We start from the raw sequence: 19,907 nt of genomic DNA, 5'->3' as shown, positions 1-19,907 counted from the left end.
GTCACCTTGGCACCTCCATAATTCTGACACAGGGTTGGGGCCTGCCAGTCTCAGGGTTGTTCTTAATAGCAGCTATGTGTAATAGCCCCTGCCTATCCTCTATACTATCAGACAGGAAGCCATTCCTCCATGACTGTGGTATAGTGGTTAGAGAAGAGGACAGGGACTCAGGAGAGCTAGAGTGCCCTCTCAGTTCTGCCACTGACTTGCCACGTGTCCCCAGCCTGCTACAGTTAGCGTCAGCCATGGGAGCAGCAGCACCGGGGGTGAGCACAGCGAGCTAAGCTAGCAAGTGCAGGCAGGGTCAGACCCGCAGCTAGTGTGTGTCTATAGCTCCACAGAGTTGGGGAGCTGGCCAGTACTCAGCATCTCTTCGCCCACCCCTGCTGTCAGCTGCACGCTAGTTTTCCAGCGCAGGCAAACCCTGTGAGTTACCTTCCGAGGAATGCTGGCATGGTTTGTTACCCTGTTTGAGCGTAGGTGCGAACTTCCTCTCTACCCGGGGGGTTGACCCCCCCCTCCACCCTAGGCCTGCCCCAACTCCATCCCATCCTCCAAGCCCCCACCCATGCCTCACCTCTTTCCACCCCTGCTCCGCCCCCACCCCCACTCCACCCCTTCTCCAAGGCCCCACCCCCACCCTGCCTCTTCCTGCACCCGCTCCAATCCACCCCACCTCTTCCCATCCTTTCCCTGAGCAAGCCCCATCCCCCCTCCTCCCCCTCCCTCCCAGTGCCTCCTGCATGCCACTGAACAGCTGTTCTGTGACATGCAGGAGGTGCTGAGAGGGAGGGGGAGGAGTTGATCAGTGGGGCCACCAGTGGGCAGGAGGTGCTGGGGGGAGGCGGGGAGCTTGGCTGCCGATGGGTGCTAAGCACCCCCAAATTTTTTTCCATGGGTGCTCCAGACCTGGAATACCCATGGGGGTCGGTGCCTATGTGTCTGAGGGCCTTCCAGGAAAACCACGACACACTATTTAAATCCAAGGTTTCAGAGTAGCAGCCGTGTTATTCTGTATTCGCAAAAAGAAAAGGAGTACTAGTGGCATCTTAGAGACTAACCAATTTATTTGAGCATAAGCTTTCGTGAGCTACAGCTCACTTCCAAGTGTCTTTTAGACATGGGCAGACAGATGATTAAAGGGTAGCAAGTAAGTGGATCTATGGGCCAGGTCTTCAGCTGTTGTAAATCAGCATAGACCCACTGAAGTCAAAGCAGCTATTAGGACTCTGCCCTATTGGGGTTTGTCAGATCTGTTTGAAAGCTTTGAATGATCCCCCTGAAAATCTGCCACTTTCATGTCTCCCTCAGTGATCAAGCTGTAACTCCACAGAAATTCCTTCTTACACCATGAAGGGTGAAATCCTGAGTTTTTACTCAAGCAAATCTCCCATTGAAGACAATGGCATTACTCCAGATTTACACCAGGGTATCTGAAATTGGAATATGGCCTTGTGAGAGTATTGCAGAATTTGGCATGTAGAAAATACTCTGGCCAACCCAGCTTTGGCTCAGTTTCATTGTAAAGGTACTTAAACCAATAGGAATAAACCATTCAAATTAGTAAGCAGGGAACAGGATCTAACTGAGGAAATAAAGTAATCTGGGTGAGGGCCAGACAGTGCCAACTGGTGGTTACATTAGCCCAATGCCCACATCATTACTGATCTTACAGCTGGTCTGTCCAGATCAATATCACGATCATTATTAAACACCACACAGGGAACCACTCCACCCTCCATCCCACCTCAGGAATGTTATTTCCCTTGATCTGGGTTATTACCCCATCAGTTTAGCATCCATGGAGAGATTCTAGTGTCAGACATGGCCTCCGATAATCAGGCCTAGTGGTATGAGCATGGATCAAAGCTAGGTATAGGGTGGGCCTGGGCCAAGGGTGGTGTTGGAATCAAGATCTGGGGGTAGGCCAAGGTCACAACCAAGATCAGAGTCTGTAGACAAACCAGGGTCAGAACCGTAGCCAGAATCCAGGTGCAGGCCAGAGGTTGAAGCGAGAGTCCAAAGACACACGAAGTCGATACCAGAGCCAGACTCCAGATACAAGCTGGAGGTCAAAACCAGACAGTCAGAGTTCAAGGGTTTTGGGAGGATCAGGAGGCTGAGGCTAGGCTGGAGTGAGGCTAGTACAGGGCAAAAACAAGACTCAGGCAAGGCTGGGGCAGGGGCAGAGGAAGGTGCAGGGGCTGTGGCAGAGGCAGAGGTAGGGGCTGTGACAGGGGCAGTCTGGGAGTCTCTGGAGTCTGGTGCACTGCGTGGCACCAGGACAGTTCCTGACCCGGTAGTGCTGTTGCTCAGATGGATCTGCAGCTCTGCTGGGGCTGTGGAAATATTGGAGCCTGGGCTCATCTGACCCAGGCTCTGTTCAGTGACAGGTTGCTGTTGCATGCCTGAGGGCTCACTCACTGCAAACTCTGTTGAGTGCTGAGTCACCAGAGCACCTATTGAAGCACTGGGGATCTAAAGGCCTCTTCCCTGAGCCTAAGGGGAGAAGCCTCCAAACCCAGGCATCAAATGATAATGGGGGACAACAAAGGAGAAACAGGGACGGGAGGGGGGTCAGAGGCTTAAAAGCAAGCAGCCAGAGGGGCACACTGAGCAGAGAATCCTGGACAGTGCCCACTGCCAATTGAAGGCATCCAAGGGAGCCAGTGGACGCAGCCCAAGGAACTCTACCTGGATACATGAACCAAGGGAGGAGACTGTCGCAGAGCACCTCCCCATCCAGCATCCTCTTCCTAATATGGTGGATGGTCTTGTGACTTCATGGGGCCAGGGATAGGGTGTGCATAGAGCAGGAGGTACAGGGAAAAGAGCAGCCAGAACATGAGGGGGAAGTTCTGGAGGAGCCAGAAAAGGGGCTGCAGCCTGCTGCACTCCAGGTAGATGTGCTCCCGGGTATCCCTCGTGCTGCAGAAAGGGCAAGTGTCAGGGGCAGGGGTCAACCTCATCAGGTATACACCCGTGCTCATGGCTCTGTGAAGGAGCTGCCAACTGATATCCCTGGCGGGCCACCAGATCAGGGTGGAATACAGACTGGCCCACTGGGGCTCCTCACTCTCCACAGTTGGTAGGAGGTCCCATCACTTGGTGTCAGGGTGGGACATGATAGTGTGGAAGTGAAGGGTGTGGAGCATGCAGCTGTGTCCTAGGCATGGTTTGGAAATGGACTGGCTGCAGATCACACAGCCAGCTCGGGTGGTGTGGCAGGGGGTGGGGGAAGAGAGCAGCTGCGGGGCTCACAGGGCAGGAACCCGATGACAAGGTACAGAAGGCCAGGGGTGAGGGGTGGGCAAGGAGAACCCGCCTGCAGGGCCCACTCAAGGAAGGCCTGAGAGGTAGACAGGTAAGGTTGCCCTACCCTCCCGGAGTACACAGCAGGGACATGACGGGTGGAGAGCCCCGTGTATTGACTCACTGCAGCAGCTGTGCGAGCAGCCCTGGTTTGGCTGAGAGTTTGCCTAACATCTAGGGCCTGACCCAAAGTCCAACTGATTCCAGGGGGCTGTGAATCAGACCTTTACCCAACTGCCTTCAAAGCAGACTCTTGATTTACACCAGTGTAACTGAGAAGAGACTCATGCCCAATGGCTAGCAAGGCAGAGACCATTGAAGGGATTTCAGCTGGGAAACGTTTGCTAATGGAAAGGCCAATTTGAGGGGAAGGGGAATGGAGAGTGAACCACCAGAAGGAAGCAGAAGAGAGGCTAGTAGCTGCGTGGCCCGTATTTGACCTTCCTTGCCACACCTTGAAGTGATCCCTGCAGGGCTAACATTCAGCTGCTCCAGGGAATCTTGTGCTGTGTGTAGAGAGAGGACAACAGCCTCTGGGGCTCTTGCTGACATTAAACTCCCTTGGTAACTTAGGGCATGTCTTCACTAGCAAAGTTCTGTGTAGTCATGGCACCAGTGGTGGGAGATAGCTCTCCCAGTGCTGTAAAAAAGCCACCTCCACGAGGGGAATAGCTACCAGCACTGGGAGCATGGCTCCCAGTGCAGGTGCACTGTCTACACTGGCACTTTACAGCGCTGAAACTTGCTGCGCTCAGGGGGGTGTTTTTTTCACACCCCTGAGCGAGAAAGTTGCAGCACTGGAAAGTGCCAGTGTAGACAAACCCTGAGAGTTCACTCTGGTATTTGCTGATGATGCTGGAACCCCTGGATAGAATTTCAGCCCCATCAGTGGTTGCTGGCTACCTTTGCTGTGTGTTGCTTAGATCCAGGGCATACTGCTGTCACTGACATGTCACAGCACAGCATGGTCCCTGTTTAAAGGCCTTTGAGAGGGCAGGCTTGGCTGTGTCTGATTGCACCTGCTTGAACCCCGTGCTGAGGGACATCACCCGCCTTGCTGGGACCCCCACCTTCCTTTCTAAGGCCCATGCTGTGGTGAGGCTGAGGGCATGGGACATCCTCCAGCCTGCACCAGCGTCTGTCGGCTTCACCGATCCCAATCTGCACAAACTGCCCTCACCCTGTTCCCAATAACTCCTTCCTGGCCAAGTCACGAGTCCACACTATCACCCTCATCCTCCTCAGCCAGGTCAGGCACCACCCGTTGCCGGGCTGCAGAGACTCAGCCTTCCTGGGGATGCCACCCTACCTCTCCATCTGCTCCTTCAGCTTATCCTATGGGGCTCTTCCTTCTCCCCCTGTGCTCTGTCTGACCCCTTAGGAGGGCCCTCTTTGCCTCAGCTACAGCCACTCCCTGTGCACTGAAGACTCTGCCTCTCCCACTGCAACCCCCTGTGTCAAGAATGTACAGACAAACCCAAGTGTGCCCCTGGCAGGTGTGAACTGGAGCCATATCCAAGGGAGAACCAGGGATCAGAGCTCAGCAAGATGTTGAGAGCCCTGCACACCCTTGAAAAAAGAAAAGGAGTACTTGTGGCACCTTAGAGACTAACCAATTTATTTAGTCTCTAAGGTGCCACAAGGGGGGGCGCTTTTCTTGACCTGCTGCTCACAAACCGGGTAGAATTAGTGGGGGAAGCAAAAGTGGATGGGAATCTGGGAGGCAGTGACCATGAGTTGGTTGAGTTCAGGATCCTGACGCAGGGAAGAAAGGTAAGCAGCAGGATACGGACCCTGGACTTCAGGAAAGCAGACTTCGACTCCCTCAGGGAACGGATGGCCAGGATCCCCTGGGGGACTAACTTGAAGGGGAAAGGAGTCCAGGAGAGCTGGCTGTATTTCCCTGTTGAGGTTACAGGGACAAACCATCCCAATGAGTCGAAAGAATAGTAAATATGGCAGGCGACCAGCTTGGCTTAATGGTGAAATCCTAGCGGATCTTAAACATAAAAAAGAAGCTTACAAGAAGTGTAAGGTTGGACATATGACCAGGGAAGAGTATAAAAATATTGCTCGGGCATGTGGGAATGATATCAGGAGGGCCAAATCGCACCTGGAGCTGCAGCTAGCAAGAGATGTCAAGAGTAACAAGAAGGGTTTCTTCAGGTATGTTGGCAAGAAGAAGAAAGCCAAGGAAAGTATGGGCCCCTTACTGAATGAGGGAGGCAACCTAGTGACAGAGGATGTGGAAAAAGCTAATGTACTCAATGCTTTTTTTGCCTCTGTCTTCACTAACAAGGTCAGCTCCCAGACTGCTGCGCTAGGCATCACAAAATGGGGAAGAGATGGCCAGCCCTCTGTGGAGATAGAGGTGGTTAGGGACTATTTAGAAAAGCTGGACGTGCACAAGTCCATGGGGCCGGACGAGTTGCATCTGAGAGTGCTGAAGGAATTGGCGGCTGTGATTGCAGAGCCACTGGCCATTATCTTTGAAAACTCGTGGCGAACCGGGGAAGTCCCGGATGACTGGAAAAAGGCTAATGTAGTGCCAATCTTTAAAAAAGGGAAGAAGGAGGATCCTGGGAACTACAGGCCAGTCAGCCTCACCTCAGTCCCTGGAAAAATCATGGAGCAGGTCCTCAAAGAATCAATCGTGATGCACTTGCGTGAGAGGAAAGTGATCAGGAACAGCCAGCATGGATTCACCAAGGGAAGGTCATGCCTGACTAATCTAATCGCCTTTTATGATGAGATTACTGGTTCTGTGGATGAAGGGAAAGCAGTGGATGTATTGTTTCTTGACTTTAGCAAAGCTTTTGACACGGTCTCCCACAGTATTCTTGTCAGCAAGTTAAGGAAGTATGGGCTGGATGAATGCACTATAAGGTGGGTATAAAGCTGGCTAGATTGTCGGGCTCAACGGGTAGTGATCAATGGCTCCATGTCTAGTTGGCAGCCGGTATCAAGTGGAGTGCCCCAAGGGTCGGTCCTGGGGCCAGTTTTGTTCAATATCTTCATAAATGATCTGGAGGATGGTGTGGATTGCACTCTCAGCAAATATGCGGATGATACTAAACTGGGAGGAGTGGTAGATACGCTGGAGGGGAGGGATAGGATACAGAAGGACCTAGACAAATTGGAGGATTGGGCCAAAAGAAATCTGATGAGGTTCAATAAGGATAAGTGCAGGGTCCTGCACTTAGGATGGAAGAATCCAATGCACCGCTACAGACTAGGGGCCGAATGGCTGGGCAGCAGTTCTGCGGAAAAGGACCTAGGGGTGACAGTGGACGAGAAGCTGGATATGAGTCAGCAGTGTGCCCTTGTTGCCAAGAAGGCCAATGGCATTTTGGGATGTATAAGTAGGGGCATAGCGAGCAGATCGAGGGACGTGATCGTCCCCCTCTATTCGACATTGGTGAGACCTCATCTGGAGTACTGTGTCCAGTTTTGGGCCCCACACTTCAAGAAGGATGTGGATAAATTGGAGAGAGTCCAGCGAAGGGCAACAAAAATGATTAGGGGTCTAGAACACATGACTTATGAGGAGAGGCTGAGGGAGCTGGGATTGTTTAGCCTGCAGAAGAGAAGAATGAGGGGGGATTTGATAGCTGCTTTCAACTACCTGAAAGGGGGTTCCAAAGAGGATGGCTCTAGACTGTTCTCAATGGTAGCAGATGACAGAATGAGGAGTAATGGTCTCAAATTGCAGTGGGGGAGGTTTAGATTGGATATTAGGAAAAACTTTTTGACTAAGAGGGTGGTGAAACACTGGAATGCGTTACCTAGGGAGGTGGTAGAATCTCCTTCCTTAGAGGTTTTTAAGGTCAGGCTTGACAAAGCCCTGGCTGGGATGATTTAACTGGGAATTGGTCCTGTTTCGAGCTGGGGGTTGGACTAGATGACCTTCAGGGGTCCCTTCCAACCCTGATATTCTATGATTCTATGATTCTACTCCTTTTCTTTTTGCGAATACAGACTAACACGGCTGTTACTCTGAAACCTGCACACCCTTGACTCCCATTAGCACTTCCACGGGCAGGATCAGGCCCCAGCACCTCAAGCCTGGCCTACACTGGGTATGTCCCTCAGATGCATACCTCCTCCAATATAGCACGCTGTGTGTTATAGCAAGGCATTGCCTTGGCTCTCTCCCTGGGGAAAGGCTTCCTCCCTCATTCAGCAGCAAGCTGTGTTTGCTGGAAGGCGGTGCCAGTTTGCATCTAGTTACCTGGTTTCATGGCAAACAAACTGAGTTCAAAGCACCGCTTCCTCCCCCTCCCCTTCTCCCTCCCGTGGAGCCCGGGAGACAGGAGGTCATGCTGTGGATCACTCTGTGCAACACACTCAGCTTGGCTGCTCTCCTGGAATCACCAAAGGACGCCCCCCTTCCCCCCCCCGCGCCCCGGGACTGATATGGTTTGTGAATGTTCACTATGACTGAAAAGATGTGACAGGGACATGCCACGGACAGGTAGCTCCAGGCACTTTGCCACTACAAAGGAAAGCAACCATTTTAAAGAAAATCCAGGTTTGGAGGGGAGAAACGAGAACTTGGCTGTTGGCCCGTGCATGGAAGTGATGCCTGAAACCGTGGGCTCCTCTCTACAAGGCTGTCTGCTGTGGCAAAGGGAGGGACTCACTGCAGACTGGGGCACAGATCTGCTAGATCTCAGGGCATTTTAGGGGGATCACAGAGCAATCAGTGGCTGCCTGTTGTCTGTAGTTCCCTGCCCCCATTCCCTGGGAAAGGCTCTCCCCATGACTTACAGGGCGGCAGAACCCCGCATCCCCATGACCCTGCAAAGAGCAGGATTGAAGGCTGAGGAGAAGACCCTCGACTTTGAGTTTGAGGTGGTGAATGTGCAGTTCAATGAAAAGGGCCGATATGCCCTGAGGCTGACAGTGGAAAACCCACTGCTGGAGGGGTCCGGAGCTGGGGTGTGCCTGCGGGTGAACGAGGGAGATGTACTCTATACCAGCTCGGGGACCACTGACGTCATTGAGCAAAGCAATCTCAGCGAGATCTACGCCTTTGAGAGGAGGAGGTTCCTTTTCACCTTGCCCAAAGGTAAGAGGCTGGCTGTGAGGGGCCAGGGAGGAGTGAGAGGCCCACCCCTGAGCCTTTTGCTGAATTCAGAGCTCACCAGCTCAGGATCGACATAGGGACTGATTCGTCACCGATACCTGGAATCCAAGGGCTTGAGTCCTGCTTGAGCTATGGCCCTTAGACTGGCATTAAAGGGTCATAGACCAGGCCTAAACCTAGGCATACCCCAATGCCAGCTCTGAAGCAGGCCATGGGCAGGCTGGTCATGGAGTGTGGATGGGCTGGGGCAGAAGGGGGCATCAGATGCAGGGGAGCACATGACTGGAGCAGGAGTGGGCATCAAACCCAGAGGAGCTCAGGGCTGAGGCAGGTGGGGGTGTCAGACCCAGGGGAGTGCGGGGCTGAGGCAAGAGGGGGCGTCAGACCCAGGGGAGCGTGCGGCTGGGGCAGGAAGGGATGGTGAGACCCAGGGAAGCACGAGGCTGGGATAGGAGGGGGTGTCAGACCCACGGGAACATGGGGCTTGGGCAGGAGGGGGCATCAGACCCAGGGGAGTGCGGGGCTTGGGCAGGAGTGGGGGGTCAGACACAGGGAAGGATGGGGCTAGGGCTGGGGCAGGCAGAGGCATCAGACCCAGGGGACACAGGGCTGCGGCAGGAGGGGGTGACAGACCCAGGGGAGTGTGGGGCTGGGGCAGGAGGGGGCGTCAGATGCAGTGGAGCCCAGGGCTGGGGAAAGTAGAAGCCACTTTCCTGAGATAATTCAGCCATTGAGCTCCAAACTTGGCCCCTGTAACATCTGCTTGTGGGGTTTTTGGGAGCCAGGATTCTGCAAGAATGACAAGAACCATGATGTGCGACTCCGGATTGAGGCCCTGCAGCTCTGCGGGCCCTCACTGAAGAGTAGCCTCCGGGCCGGGGAAGCCTTCTTCGCCATCTACCCCCGCACCAACCAGCCAAGGATGAACCTCTTCGCTGGGAAAGACGAGGACCTGTACCACTACAGCAACATCATGGCACTGCTGCGGGTGGGCGAGGATGAGCTGGCAATGCATTGTGGGAGGCTGGCCTACGCCGTGTCCTTCCATGAGCACCGACTGCCTGCGAGGAAGGAGACACCAGTGTCTTCCTACCAGTTTTCACCCTGGCTGTCTGCAAGGAAGGATGGGGAACAAGATGGGGTGTATACCCCAAGAGTGCCCTTCCCAGCACCCCTCCTGTCTATGGATGGTCCCCTTCACAGCTACCACCGCTCTACTCCAGAAGCATTGACATCATCTGCTTATCATTTGCCGCCGATCGAGTCCCGCACCCTCTCTGTTGAGGTAGGGAATGCAGGGTTGCCAAGGTGTGCAGGGTAAAGCCTGCTGTGCTGCAATAGACAGGAACCTTGGTGAGACAGGCAGGAACTGGAGGGGTGACTCAGGGGGCCAGCCTTCAGGTGAAGTGCAAGATGCCAATGCTGCCACACTGAAATCATAGAATATCAGGGTTGGAAGGGACCTCAGGAGGTCATCTAGTCCAACCCCCTGCTCAAAGCAGGACCAAGCCCCATTTCCTCCCCCACCCCCGATCCCTAAATGGCTCCCTCAAGGATTGAACTCACAACTCTGGGTTTAGCAGGCTAATGCTCAAACCACTGAGCTATCCCTCCCCCCAGGGTTGTCAGGTGTCTGGTTTTCGACTTCAATGGCCAGTCAAAAAGGGACTGTGACAGCTCCACAGTCGGTGGCACAGAGGGACTAAGGCAGGGTTCCTGCCTGCCCTGGCTCTGTGCAGCTCCCAGAAGCAGCTGGGATGTCCCTGGAGCCCCTACACGCAGGGATGGCCATGGGGGCACTGCACGTTGCCCCCACCCTGAGCACTGGCTCCACAGCTCACATTGGCCAGAACTGCAGCCAATGAGAGCTGTGGGGGCGGCGCCTGCGGGCGGAGGCCATGCACACAGCTCCCTGGCCTCTCTGCCTAGGAGCCGGACATGCTTGCTGCTTCTGGGAGCCGCCTGAAGTAAGCACTGCCTAGCCGGATCCTGCACCTCAACTCCCTGCCCCAGCCCTAAGCCCCCTCACAGACCCTGAACCCCTCATTTCTGGCCTCACCCCACCCCTGCCAGAGCCCATACCCCGACCTCCTGCCCAAGCTCTGAGCTCCCTCCCACACTCCAAACTCTCAGCTCCAGCACAGTGCCCACTCCCCCTCCCGCATCCCAATCCCCCACCCCAGCCCTGAGTCCCCTCCTGTACTCCGAACCCTTCCACCCCCTCCTGCACCCCAAATCCCTCATCCCTACCCCCACCCCAGAGCCCACACCCCCAGCCAGAGCCCTCATCCCTCAAGTACTCCGACCACCTGCCCCAGCCTGATGAAAGTGAGTGACGGTGGGGAGAGTAAGCGACGGAGGGAGAGGGATGGAGTGAGTGAGGGTGGGTCCTCAGGGCAGGGGCAGGGGCAGGGCAAGGGTGTTCCATTTTCTGCGATTAGAAATTAGGCAACCCTACGATGAAATCCCAGTAGGATCCACACAGCTTACAGCCCTTCGAAGCCTCTGGAATCTGGCACTAGTGGAACTATGACCATGTAGCTGTGGCATTGGTACAAACCCCAATGCAGTTGCAGCTACGCTGGTGTTTGCAGTCAAACCTATATCGACAGGGATGTCCCAGGGGGCTGGCCCTTTAAGAGGAGATGAGTAGGAAAATGATTGTGGTCAGATGACAGGAAGGTCATGTGACTAAGGCAAGGCCTAGGGATATGTGGAAGTGTGCTGGGTGAGAAGCTGGGGAGTTGTAGTTGGTTTGCAGTATGACCTAGTATTTTTTAAGCAATGTATGACCCAATGTAGTTCCCTTTTCAACCAGTTCCTTATCCACCTTTCAATTCTCATATTAATTCCCATCTTCTCTAATTTAACTAATAATTTCTCATGTGGAACTATATCAAATGCCTTACTGACATCCAGGCAGATTAGATCTACTGCATCTCCTTTGTCTAAAAAATCAGTTATCTTCTCAAAAGAGATATTAGTAACTTTGTTACTACCTCTTGAATCCAACAAGGCTACTTACTTTTTGCAATTCACCAAGCTTGGAACAGATCATTTGACTTTAGGAAACATCCTAACAGCCCTTTCTTATCTTAATCACCTGTTAATCACTCTGTTTATAAAAAAGTTCTGACTCCCTGCCTCAGGGGCCCAAGCTGAGAGATGTCTCCTGTCTCCTTTGCAGAACTCATTACATTGCACACTCAGGCTGCCTGCCTGCCTGAAGCCTGCAGTTTGGGGAGTGCAAATGCCCCTCCAAACTCCATCCATAGGTACAGAGTCTGGGCATGATCCAGAGCCTGGAGAAGGTGAGGCCTTCCCCTGGATCCCGAGGAGATGAGCTGCTGTGTGGACAGCTGCCTCCTCGTGTGGCTTTCCTGGCAGCATGGCTCCAGCCAGAACCATGCTCTTATTGGCAGGAAGTATTTGTAGCTGAGCAGCAGAGGCCTCAGATGGGTCCCAGAAGGAGGCAGAGTTGTATTGGCACTCGACCTGATCACTGCATGGCAATCCAGTGGGTCTGCATAAGACAGCACCATGGAGGATGGCCAGTTCCCTAGCTCTTCCAGCTCTCACTAAGCCCCATGGAGCCTGACCCTGCTTGGAGAGGTTTCTGGGGGTCCCAGGGACAGGTGCCATAGAAGCGGTATTCTTTCCTGTGGAGCCCAGGGCAGAGAGGAACCCCTCCACCACATTGGCAGAGAGGGGTGGTCTGGTGCATTTTGGGTAAGAGCAGGTCTGCTTTGGGAGACCATGAGGCTACTGCGGACTGGAAGGGAGCAGACAGGCCAAGATGTGCTGAATTTCTGACAGCACCTCGGCCTGCATCATGGCTGGCTCCTTCTGAAATATGCTTGTTGTCTTCTCTTTAGCAGGTGCATGAGCTGCTTGGTGAGCCTGACCAAAGAGCCTTCCCAGAGCTAAGGAATGACTCTGCAGATAAAGTGTGCTCCTCCTCCTCTCCCCCTTCCTCACCAGCTGTGCCAAGGCGATTGCTGAGCAATGCCAGTTTCCACCTCTCTTCACCAGGACACAGCCCCGAGCTGGGATCCCAGGACCCCTTCGCTGGGGTGCAGGTAAGTGAAGGGGGTTGCCTCAGTGTCTCATCCACTGGATGCGAGGCTCTGGCAGCAGATGGTGTTCTTTGCTGGAGACTTGCTGGGGAAATGAGGCATCATGCCATTTCCTGGGCTGCTTTGGTTGTGGGTTCCAAGTTATCTAGACTGGAACTGGACCAGGTCTATTTAGACTATCCTATCCAGTCAATCCGTCAGGCTCTGAGTGAGGATGCCCCAGGTCATGTATAATCCGGTGCTTTTTGAAATGACCCATGGGATTTGGCTTCCGTCACCCCCCTTGGGAGATCGTTCCAGTCTCCTGGGCCTCACTGCAGGAAATGCTTACCCAGGCTACATGTATCTAACTTGAAGCCAGTGGAATTCCCCCAGAATGAATTTGATCAGTTTGACTCTTCATATCTTGTCCTAGCCCAGTCCCGCCAGTCCCCTGCCATTGCATTGCTTCCCTCCTGCCATATGGTGCTCCAGTGAGGTTGAGAGAGAGAAAAAATGGGGCCTTGGAAACACAAGATCTGAATCCAGTGTGGGAACCAAGCCAAAGCATTCCAGCTGATTCATTCCTGCTGCCTGGTGATTCAATTATGAGGGGAGGCCAGGGGGAATTGCTCAGCCTCTTGCTAATCTCCCTATTCTTAGTGCTCTGTTCCTACACTCTGTCTATGCTACACTAGTGTGAGCGCTTCACAGACACTAGTGAATTTATCCTCCCAGCCCCTCTGGGAGGTAGAGGTGGCTGAAGTCTTTGATCCTGCCTTTGTATTGTTGGTAGCTGGAGTAGTATTAATATATGGAGCTGTGGCTGCTGACTGTGCAGATTCCAGGAAGGAGAGCTCCCAGGAGCCTGTGACATCACTCTGCAAAAACTGCAGTCACTGGGGTTTGTGATTCTGGTGCTTAGAGAGTGGCTGGACTGCACTGTACTGGAGAAGGGGGAGGGAGCATGTCCCTGACTGCATATGAATGAACATACTGGTCAGGCCACACCGAGCTCTTGCCGGTTCCATCTCTTGCTTTGGATCTGAGCTGAGAAGGAGGCCTCACCTTCTGATCTCAAGGGGGTGTTGCATGGTGGTTGCAATCTAGATCATCACCAGGGATTGAACCAGGCACCTCTGGGGTAAAATCACAAGCCCCTATGTCTTGAGTTGAAGGATTAAAGCCCAGCTTCTCCTAGGTATTTAGATACCTAGTGCTTAAGGATCTGGGTCTAACCCCCCTCCTCTCCCCGCAGCTGGGAGCTGTAGCAGAGTCCTATCTTCTTTGGATCAGACTTGGGGGGCTCATGATGACACACCATGCACAGAGGGTTATAATTATCCAGTCCATGACATGCCCAGTGGACAGGCCCTGAGCACCCCCTCCCCTGAAGTACAGGAGAACTCACACCATTCCCACCCCATCTGGGATGTCCTACCTCCCCAGAGGGGACAAGATTTCACCTGATAGGACTAGCTTTGTTGTTGTCATGCTCAGGGGGGCTTTTAATTATTTTTTTAAGAAACCACAGGTTTGGGAAATGTTTTCACCCTTTCCCATGATCATTGTGACCCCAGGTGCCAGAGAATGAAACTGACTAAAAGCAAAAGTGAAACCGATTAGTTTGTTTTCACTGCCCAGATGTAGAAGAAACCACCTGCAGGAAGTGGTGGATGAATGTTTTAAACATTGATTCAGTTTCTCCAATCCCAGGAGTTATAGTTGCAAACACAGGGAGACTCCTAATCAGTGTTGCCAACTCTGGCAATATTGAATGGGTTGCTTAAAGCCTTAGCTTCTTGAGACCTGTGATTATGGGAGGATTTCAGTTGTTGTTTTCTTTAAAGTAAGCTTTTTAGCCCTCAGGGAGAGAAGCTGGAAAATGAGACTTCTAAAGTTTTGAACTAAAAGGCAAAAAACCAGGGTAAACGTATTATTTTTGTAACATCTCATGATTTTGGGGGCCTGACTTGTGACTTTGGAAGTGCTTTGGGGTGGCAATACCACATCTTTATTTTACTGCATCGTTATCACTTGTATTAAGACCCCAGTCAGGAATCGGGGCCCCAGTGTACTCAGTGTTATGCAAACATGTCATAAATTGGCAGCCCCAACTATCCTGTCCTCTGTGGGGTTTTTGTTTTGTTTGTTTGGGTTTTTTTAATGATAATAAACACTCAGGCAGAGTCTTTGGGCCTGATTCTCATTTACACATGGGCTCCCTTACACTGATCTGGTTGTGTAAAGGGGCCTTGTAGTGGGGTAAATATAATTTAGGTTCAGAGGGGTGCAAAGGGACTGTTGTGAACATGTGAACCTTTGCCTTTCTTAATCCTTGTTGCATAGAGAACCAACAGTTCCTTTTCACTGGCACTAGCGAAGCCCTAGGCTTTATGGGCCAGCTCCTGTGAGGTGCTGAGCACCTTGTCCCATTGAAGACCAGGAAAGTGAAAGGTGTTGAGCATCTTGGAGGAAGCCTTCAGCATCTTGAAGCAAGAGCTCATTGGCATACAGCCAGCGCTGCTGAAAGTGGAGACATTTGTCAATGGCAACAAGAGAGGGAGCCTCTCCCCCCACCCCGCATAATAAGCAGAACATTCACTGGGTGGAGAGGATTATTGGTGAGCCTGGATTGAGTTTGCCCAGCAACTGTGTAGGCGCAAGCCCTTTGGAACAGGGGGCGAAGGAAATCAATAGTAATCAACGTGAGCTGGAGTGATTGCAAGGTAAAGTTAAGGTAGCAGCCTCAGCATGAGCTGGGGGTGGCAGAGGAGGCATTAGCAAATGCAATTTATAACCTCAGCTCCCAGGTCCCCAGGGGGAGTGTGACAAGCTAACGCAGCAATAAATCGTGCTGCACTGATGTAACTCTGGAATGACTTTATTTAAAAATTGAAAACCAGGAAGGAGGCAAGTGTTAACTCTGCATTCTCCTGGTTAAGGGGGAGATTAATGCACCTGTGCACTCTGGTGACAGAAGATCCGATGGTGACTGGATGTTTCTGTTGCTCTGTGTGGGGAGGAAAACACACTTATTTATATATTTGTCATCAAAATACATTACCTGGCACCTAGGGCTGGATCCTCAGCCCCTGCAGCTGGAGGGCTTCCCTCAAAGGTCTGGCTTAAGATTCCCCTGAAGCAGAGGATACTGTGAGGATGCGTGGGGAGTGCAACTGGCCTAGCTAGCTCAGTGGCATACACAGCTCACTCCCTTTTTACGCCAAGGGAGCTTGTTGGGGGTGGCGCAGGTGGGGGGAGAATATCACACGCAGAAGGAGGAGTACAGTCTAGAGTACACTGATCATAGAACAGTTCATATGGGACTATGGCGCAGCATAAAGACTAAAGGCTGCTCTAAGTTACACCTGGAACTATTTTGGTTCGTAGCGTCCCCTTGGGTCTGCTTAGAGTCACCTTTCCACTCCCACTCTTCAGCTTAGTCACAGTGCAGCTATGAAGTCTGTCCCTGCTGTACCGGGCAACATACAAAAGCCACACCAGTGGAAGATGTGTTACTGGAACATGCTGGACACTACAAAACTGACCAGCTCTGCAATGTACTATCATGTAGCTATAATAGTTAAGATTTCAAACAAGTCTAAGGCCACTTGGGAACCTCCTGGTTTTCCCTGTGAGAGGCAGGATGAATCATGATTATGTAATTGGCCAGAGACCTGGCTGCAAGTATTTGCTCTTCTACCATTGATTTCTTGTTTGACATGGACAAGTCAGTGCATCTCTCTGTGCTTTAGTTCCCCATCTGCGCATTGGAGATAATAGCACTTCCTGACCTTATGGGGTGGGGTGGGGTTGTGAGGTTAGATACTTTAGAGTGTGAGGTGCTCACATACTATGGTAATGTGGGCTATATAGGTACTTAAGATAGGTAGACTGTGCTGCATATCATAGCAATAACAGCGTTAGAACTCCTGCTCCATGTGTGCCTGGCATGTGAGCTAAAGGGGACTTGCTATTAGTGCTATAGGGTCTATGACACACACTCTCAAGACTGGAAGTTTTCTGGAAACCAGTGGCTTGCTGTTTGATGTCTGTGAGGTCCCTAGTCCACATGGGGGTGTTTTATTAATAATAATGCTTAGAACACAAGCACAAGGCCAGGCTGGCAGCGTGCCTTACACGTACCCTTTTGCACTGGTTATTTCATCTCCACTGCTGCTCGGCTCCCACCATACACCCTCCCTCACAGTCAGGACAGCATCTGGCCCTGTGCCAGCATTGAACTGCAGATCGCTGCACTGGCAATCATCACCATAGTCTCCTCTGCTTACTCTCCTCTCATGGCTTTTCCCCTGCATTAGCTGTCCAGTTGTATGCAATTCTGTACACCATAGGCCTGGCTCAATCCATGACATAAATCATCAGAGGCCTATGGCAGTCGATGGAGCTACACCAATTTACATCAACTGAAGATCTGGCTCCATGTTCTTTACTACGTTGAACAACTGCTGTTCATGGATCTCCTTCTCTCTTCCCTGTCTCTGCTTCCCTCCTGTGCCTCCCCTCCACCTGGACCTGCTCCTCCTATCCAGCCCCTGCCAATAAGGCTGGATTCAGGATTATCCATAACCCCCCTTGGAAGTGCTGGATGGGCAGGGATGATTGCTGAGAATATGCAGGCTCTGACCAAAGGCTGAAGGAAGGAACCTAAGGGAATTCCCAGCAGAAAAATCCCACAGCCTCCTAACACACAGACTAGGGGGCTTGTTTAATAGACCACAGGTTTGCTGCCTTATTTCTCAAGTATTGTTAAATCAATGCATAGAATCCCCTTTGCCCGAGTAGAATACGCAGCGCACCTACGCAATTCTTTTATTTTTTTTTGGCCAGGAAATCTGGTTTCCAACTTATTGGGCTCTGATCAATCATGCAGGCCCAATGGCTTCAATGGAAACAGGATCGGGCCCTTGATTGCTGCTGAGTACCATTGAATGTCATTCCATGTGCATCACCGACTGGCTAAGTAAACCTCTATTGCATTCTACTTGTTTTCCTTAGTGGGGGATAAAGCTTCAGCTTGGAGACCTGGACTCCAATGTGGCTTGGGTCACAAGTGAAATGAGTTTGATGATCTCAGCCTAGGCCAGAGGTGGGCAAACTATGGCCCGTGGGCCACATCCAGCCTGTGGGACCGTCCTGCCCAGTCCTTGAGCTCCCAGCCGGGGAGGCTAGTCTCCAGCCTCTCCCCTGCTGTTCCTCCTCCTCCACAGCCTCAGCTCGCAGTGTCACCAGTGCTCTGGATGGCAGGGCTGCGAGCTCCTGCTGGGCAGTGCGGCGGCATGGCTGGCTCCGGTCGGGCGGGCTGGCTGCCAGTCCTGGTGCTCTGAGCGGCATGGTAAAGGGGCGGGGGAGTTGGATAAGGGGCAGGAGATCCCGGGGGGCAGTTAGGGGACATGGGGCGGTTAGGGGCGGAGGTTCTGGGGGCAGGGGCGGTCGGGTATGAGGAACAGGGTGGATTGGATAGGCATGGGAGTCCTGGGGGGCCTGTCAGGGGGTGGGGATGTGGATAGGGGTCAGGGGACAGGGAGCAGGGGGGATTGGATAGGGGATGGGGTCCTGTGGAGCCTGTCGGGGGCGGAGGTGTGGATAAGGGTCAGGGGTGTCAGGGGACAAGGAGCAGGGGGGTTGGATGGGTGGGGAGTTCTGAAGGGGGCAGTCAAGGGGCAGGAAGTGGGAGGGGGCAGATAGGGGGCAGGGCCAGGCTGTTTTGGGAGGCATAGCCTTCCCTACCTGGCCCTCCATACAGTTTCGAAACCCCAATGTGGCCCTCAGGCCAAAAAATTTGCCCACCCCTGGCCTAGGCCCTATGCTGGGGATCACAATTCTGCATAGTTGGCAGTGTCTGCTCACAACAGGGCTAGGAGCAGGATAGCAAGGGGTTGTGGCAGGCCAGGATTAGTTTGGCTAGAGCTGGCAGGGGAGCTTGTACAGTACCTATGCACATCGACTTCAAGAGGCTTTGGATCAGGCCCATTATGCCTTGCCCTAGAGCTAACAGAGCCTTCCTTTCAGGCCTTCTGAATCTTGTTGCAATGGGGGTTAGTGCTTGTTCCAGTCTGAAATGTGTGGGCGGAGGTGGGGCGCACATAAACCACAGGGTTGGCACTCTGGTTTTGCTTACACAGAGGCAGCAGAGCTCACACAATTTCTCATTTGAGCTGGCGGTAATTAAAACTGGGTTGGATGCAACTGGGGGATATACAGTAAGGGACAATACTGCATTAGCTGGGTGAAGGCCGCCAAGATGCTTTGCCATGGTGGCAGTGTGGCCTAGCGGACCTGGTTTCTAGTCACAGCTCTGCTACTGACTAAGTGTGTGGCCTTAGGCAAGTCACTTCACCCTTCTGTGCCTCAGTTTCCACATCTGTACAAATAATAATACCCAGCCCTTATATAGCATTCTTCATTAGTAGAGCTACTGAGATCAGTGGAAATAAGGCTAATAGAGGTCCATGGATGAGAAGGACTGACTGTTATCATTAAGCTGATCTGTTTCATCTTGAGTCTCTCTGATCCTCTTTTCCCATTGATGGTAAATTCTGTTCACTGTGTGGCATAGGGACTCAGCTGGGTTAGTGCTGAGTGCTGGCAAAAGGCAGACTGTCAGTGACTGAGCAAGGCTTTTCCTCCTCCATCGGACAGAGGTGGACAAAGCTCAGCAGAGTCAGGCTGGTGGCGGTGATTGATGGAGAGTTTATGGGCACAGCTCTACCAGCAATCATCTAATTCTTGAGCAGCACAGGAGGGGTCAAATGTGGGGTGAATGGGTCCATAGCTCAGTGAACAGCCATAGGTAACTTGATCCGTGCTGGAGTGAAGCAGATGGAATGAGCGATATGGTGCTTACATGGATTCATCAGAATGCCTGGTCTGGCAGTGCAATTTACATTACGAGACTCCTGTAGCTCTCTAGCCTCCGTTCTCTGTCTGCTTCACCGGAGGGCTATGGTGCGTTGCCCAGATCTACAAATGGCTGGGCTGGGCTGCGACTTCATGCAACCCTTGGCTTCTGCACAGAGCATATCTCTCATTAGCTGAGGGGCTGGCTGGGCATGTGAAGAAGAGGGTAATTATAGCTAGGAAACAGAGATCCGCTAGGAAGGCCAAGCCAGGGATAATGATTTTTGCGTTCTGCAGTAGCCTGTGTGTAATATATTCCTAGGCACAGGCAGGGAGGCTCTGCTGGCTATGCAAGTGCCTCTCATGTATTCCAGGGCAAGCTGACAGTAATGATTTCAATTTGTAATCATATCAGTGAGCATTAGGATCTGCATGTAAACTCTGCTGCTTAGTTCAGTGCTTGGCAAAGAGTTGGCCTCCAACCCCCTTTATAGAGCTTTGTGTTTGAGGGGTTGCACTTTTGTGACTGTCAGCCTGGGAAGACAGCAGAGCTCCTTCCATCCAGACAAGCCCTGGATCTCTTTTGA

General features: G+C 52.5%; 1 protein-coding gene across 1 annotated transcript in view; it reads left to right on the top strand.

Annotated features, from left to right (window-relative positions):
• Positions 1-8,106: 8,106 nt before the first annotated feature.
• LOC311526886 (coiled-coil domain-containing protein 33-like) overlaps positions 8,107-19,907 on the top strand; it is a gene marked incomplete at its 5' end in the record, with an annotated part of 412,533 nt that continues 400,732 nt past the window's right edge. The window contains 3 exons of the mRNA XM_084640352.1: positions 8,107-8,383; positions 9,187-9,686; positions 12,277-12,480. Coding sequence (XP_084496478.1) covers positions 8,107-8,383; positions 9,187-9,686; positions 12,277-12,480 — 981 coding nt within the window. The remainder of the gene's footprint in view (positions 8,384-9,186; positions 9,687-12,276; positions 12,481-19,907) is intronic.

This window comes from Lepidochelys olivacea (genome assembly GCF_965140295.1).
Source record: "Lepidochelys olivacea isolate rLepOli2 genome assembly, chromosome: 10".
In the NCBI taxonomy this organism is placed as follows: Eukaryota; Metazoa; Chordata; order Testudines; family Cheloniidae; genus Lepidochelys; species Lepidochelys olivacea.
Note: the sequence above shows the minus strand (reverse complement) of the source record. Positions and strands in the feature narration are given on the sequence as shown.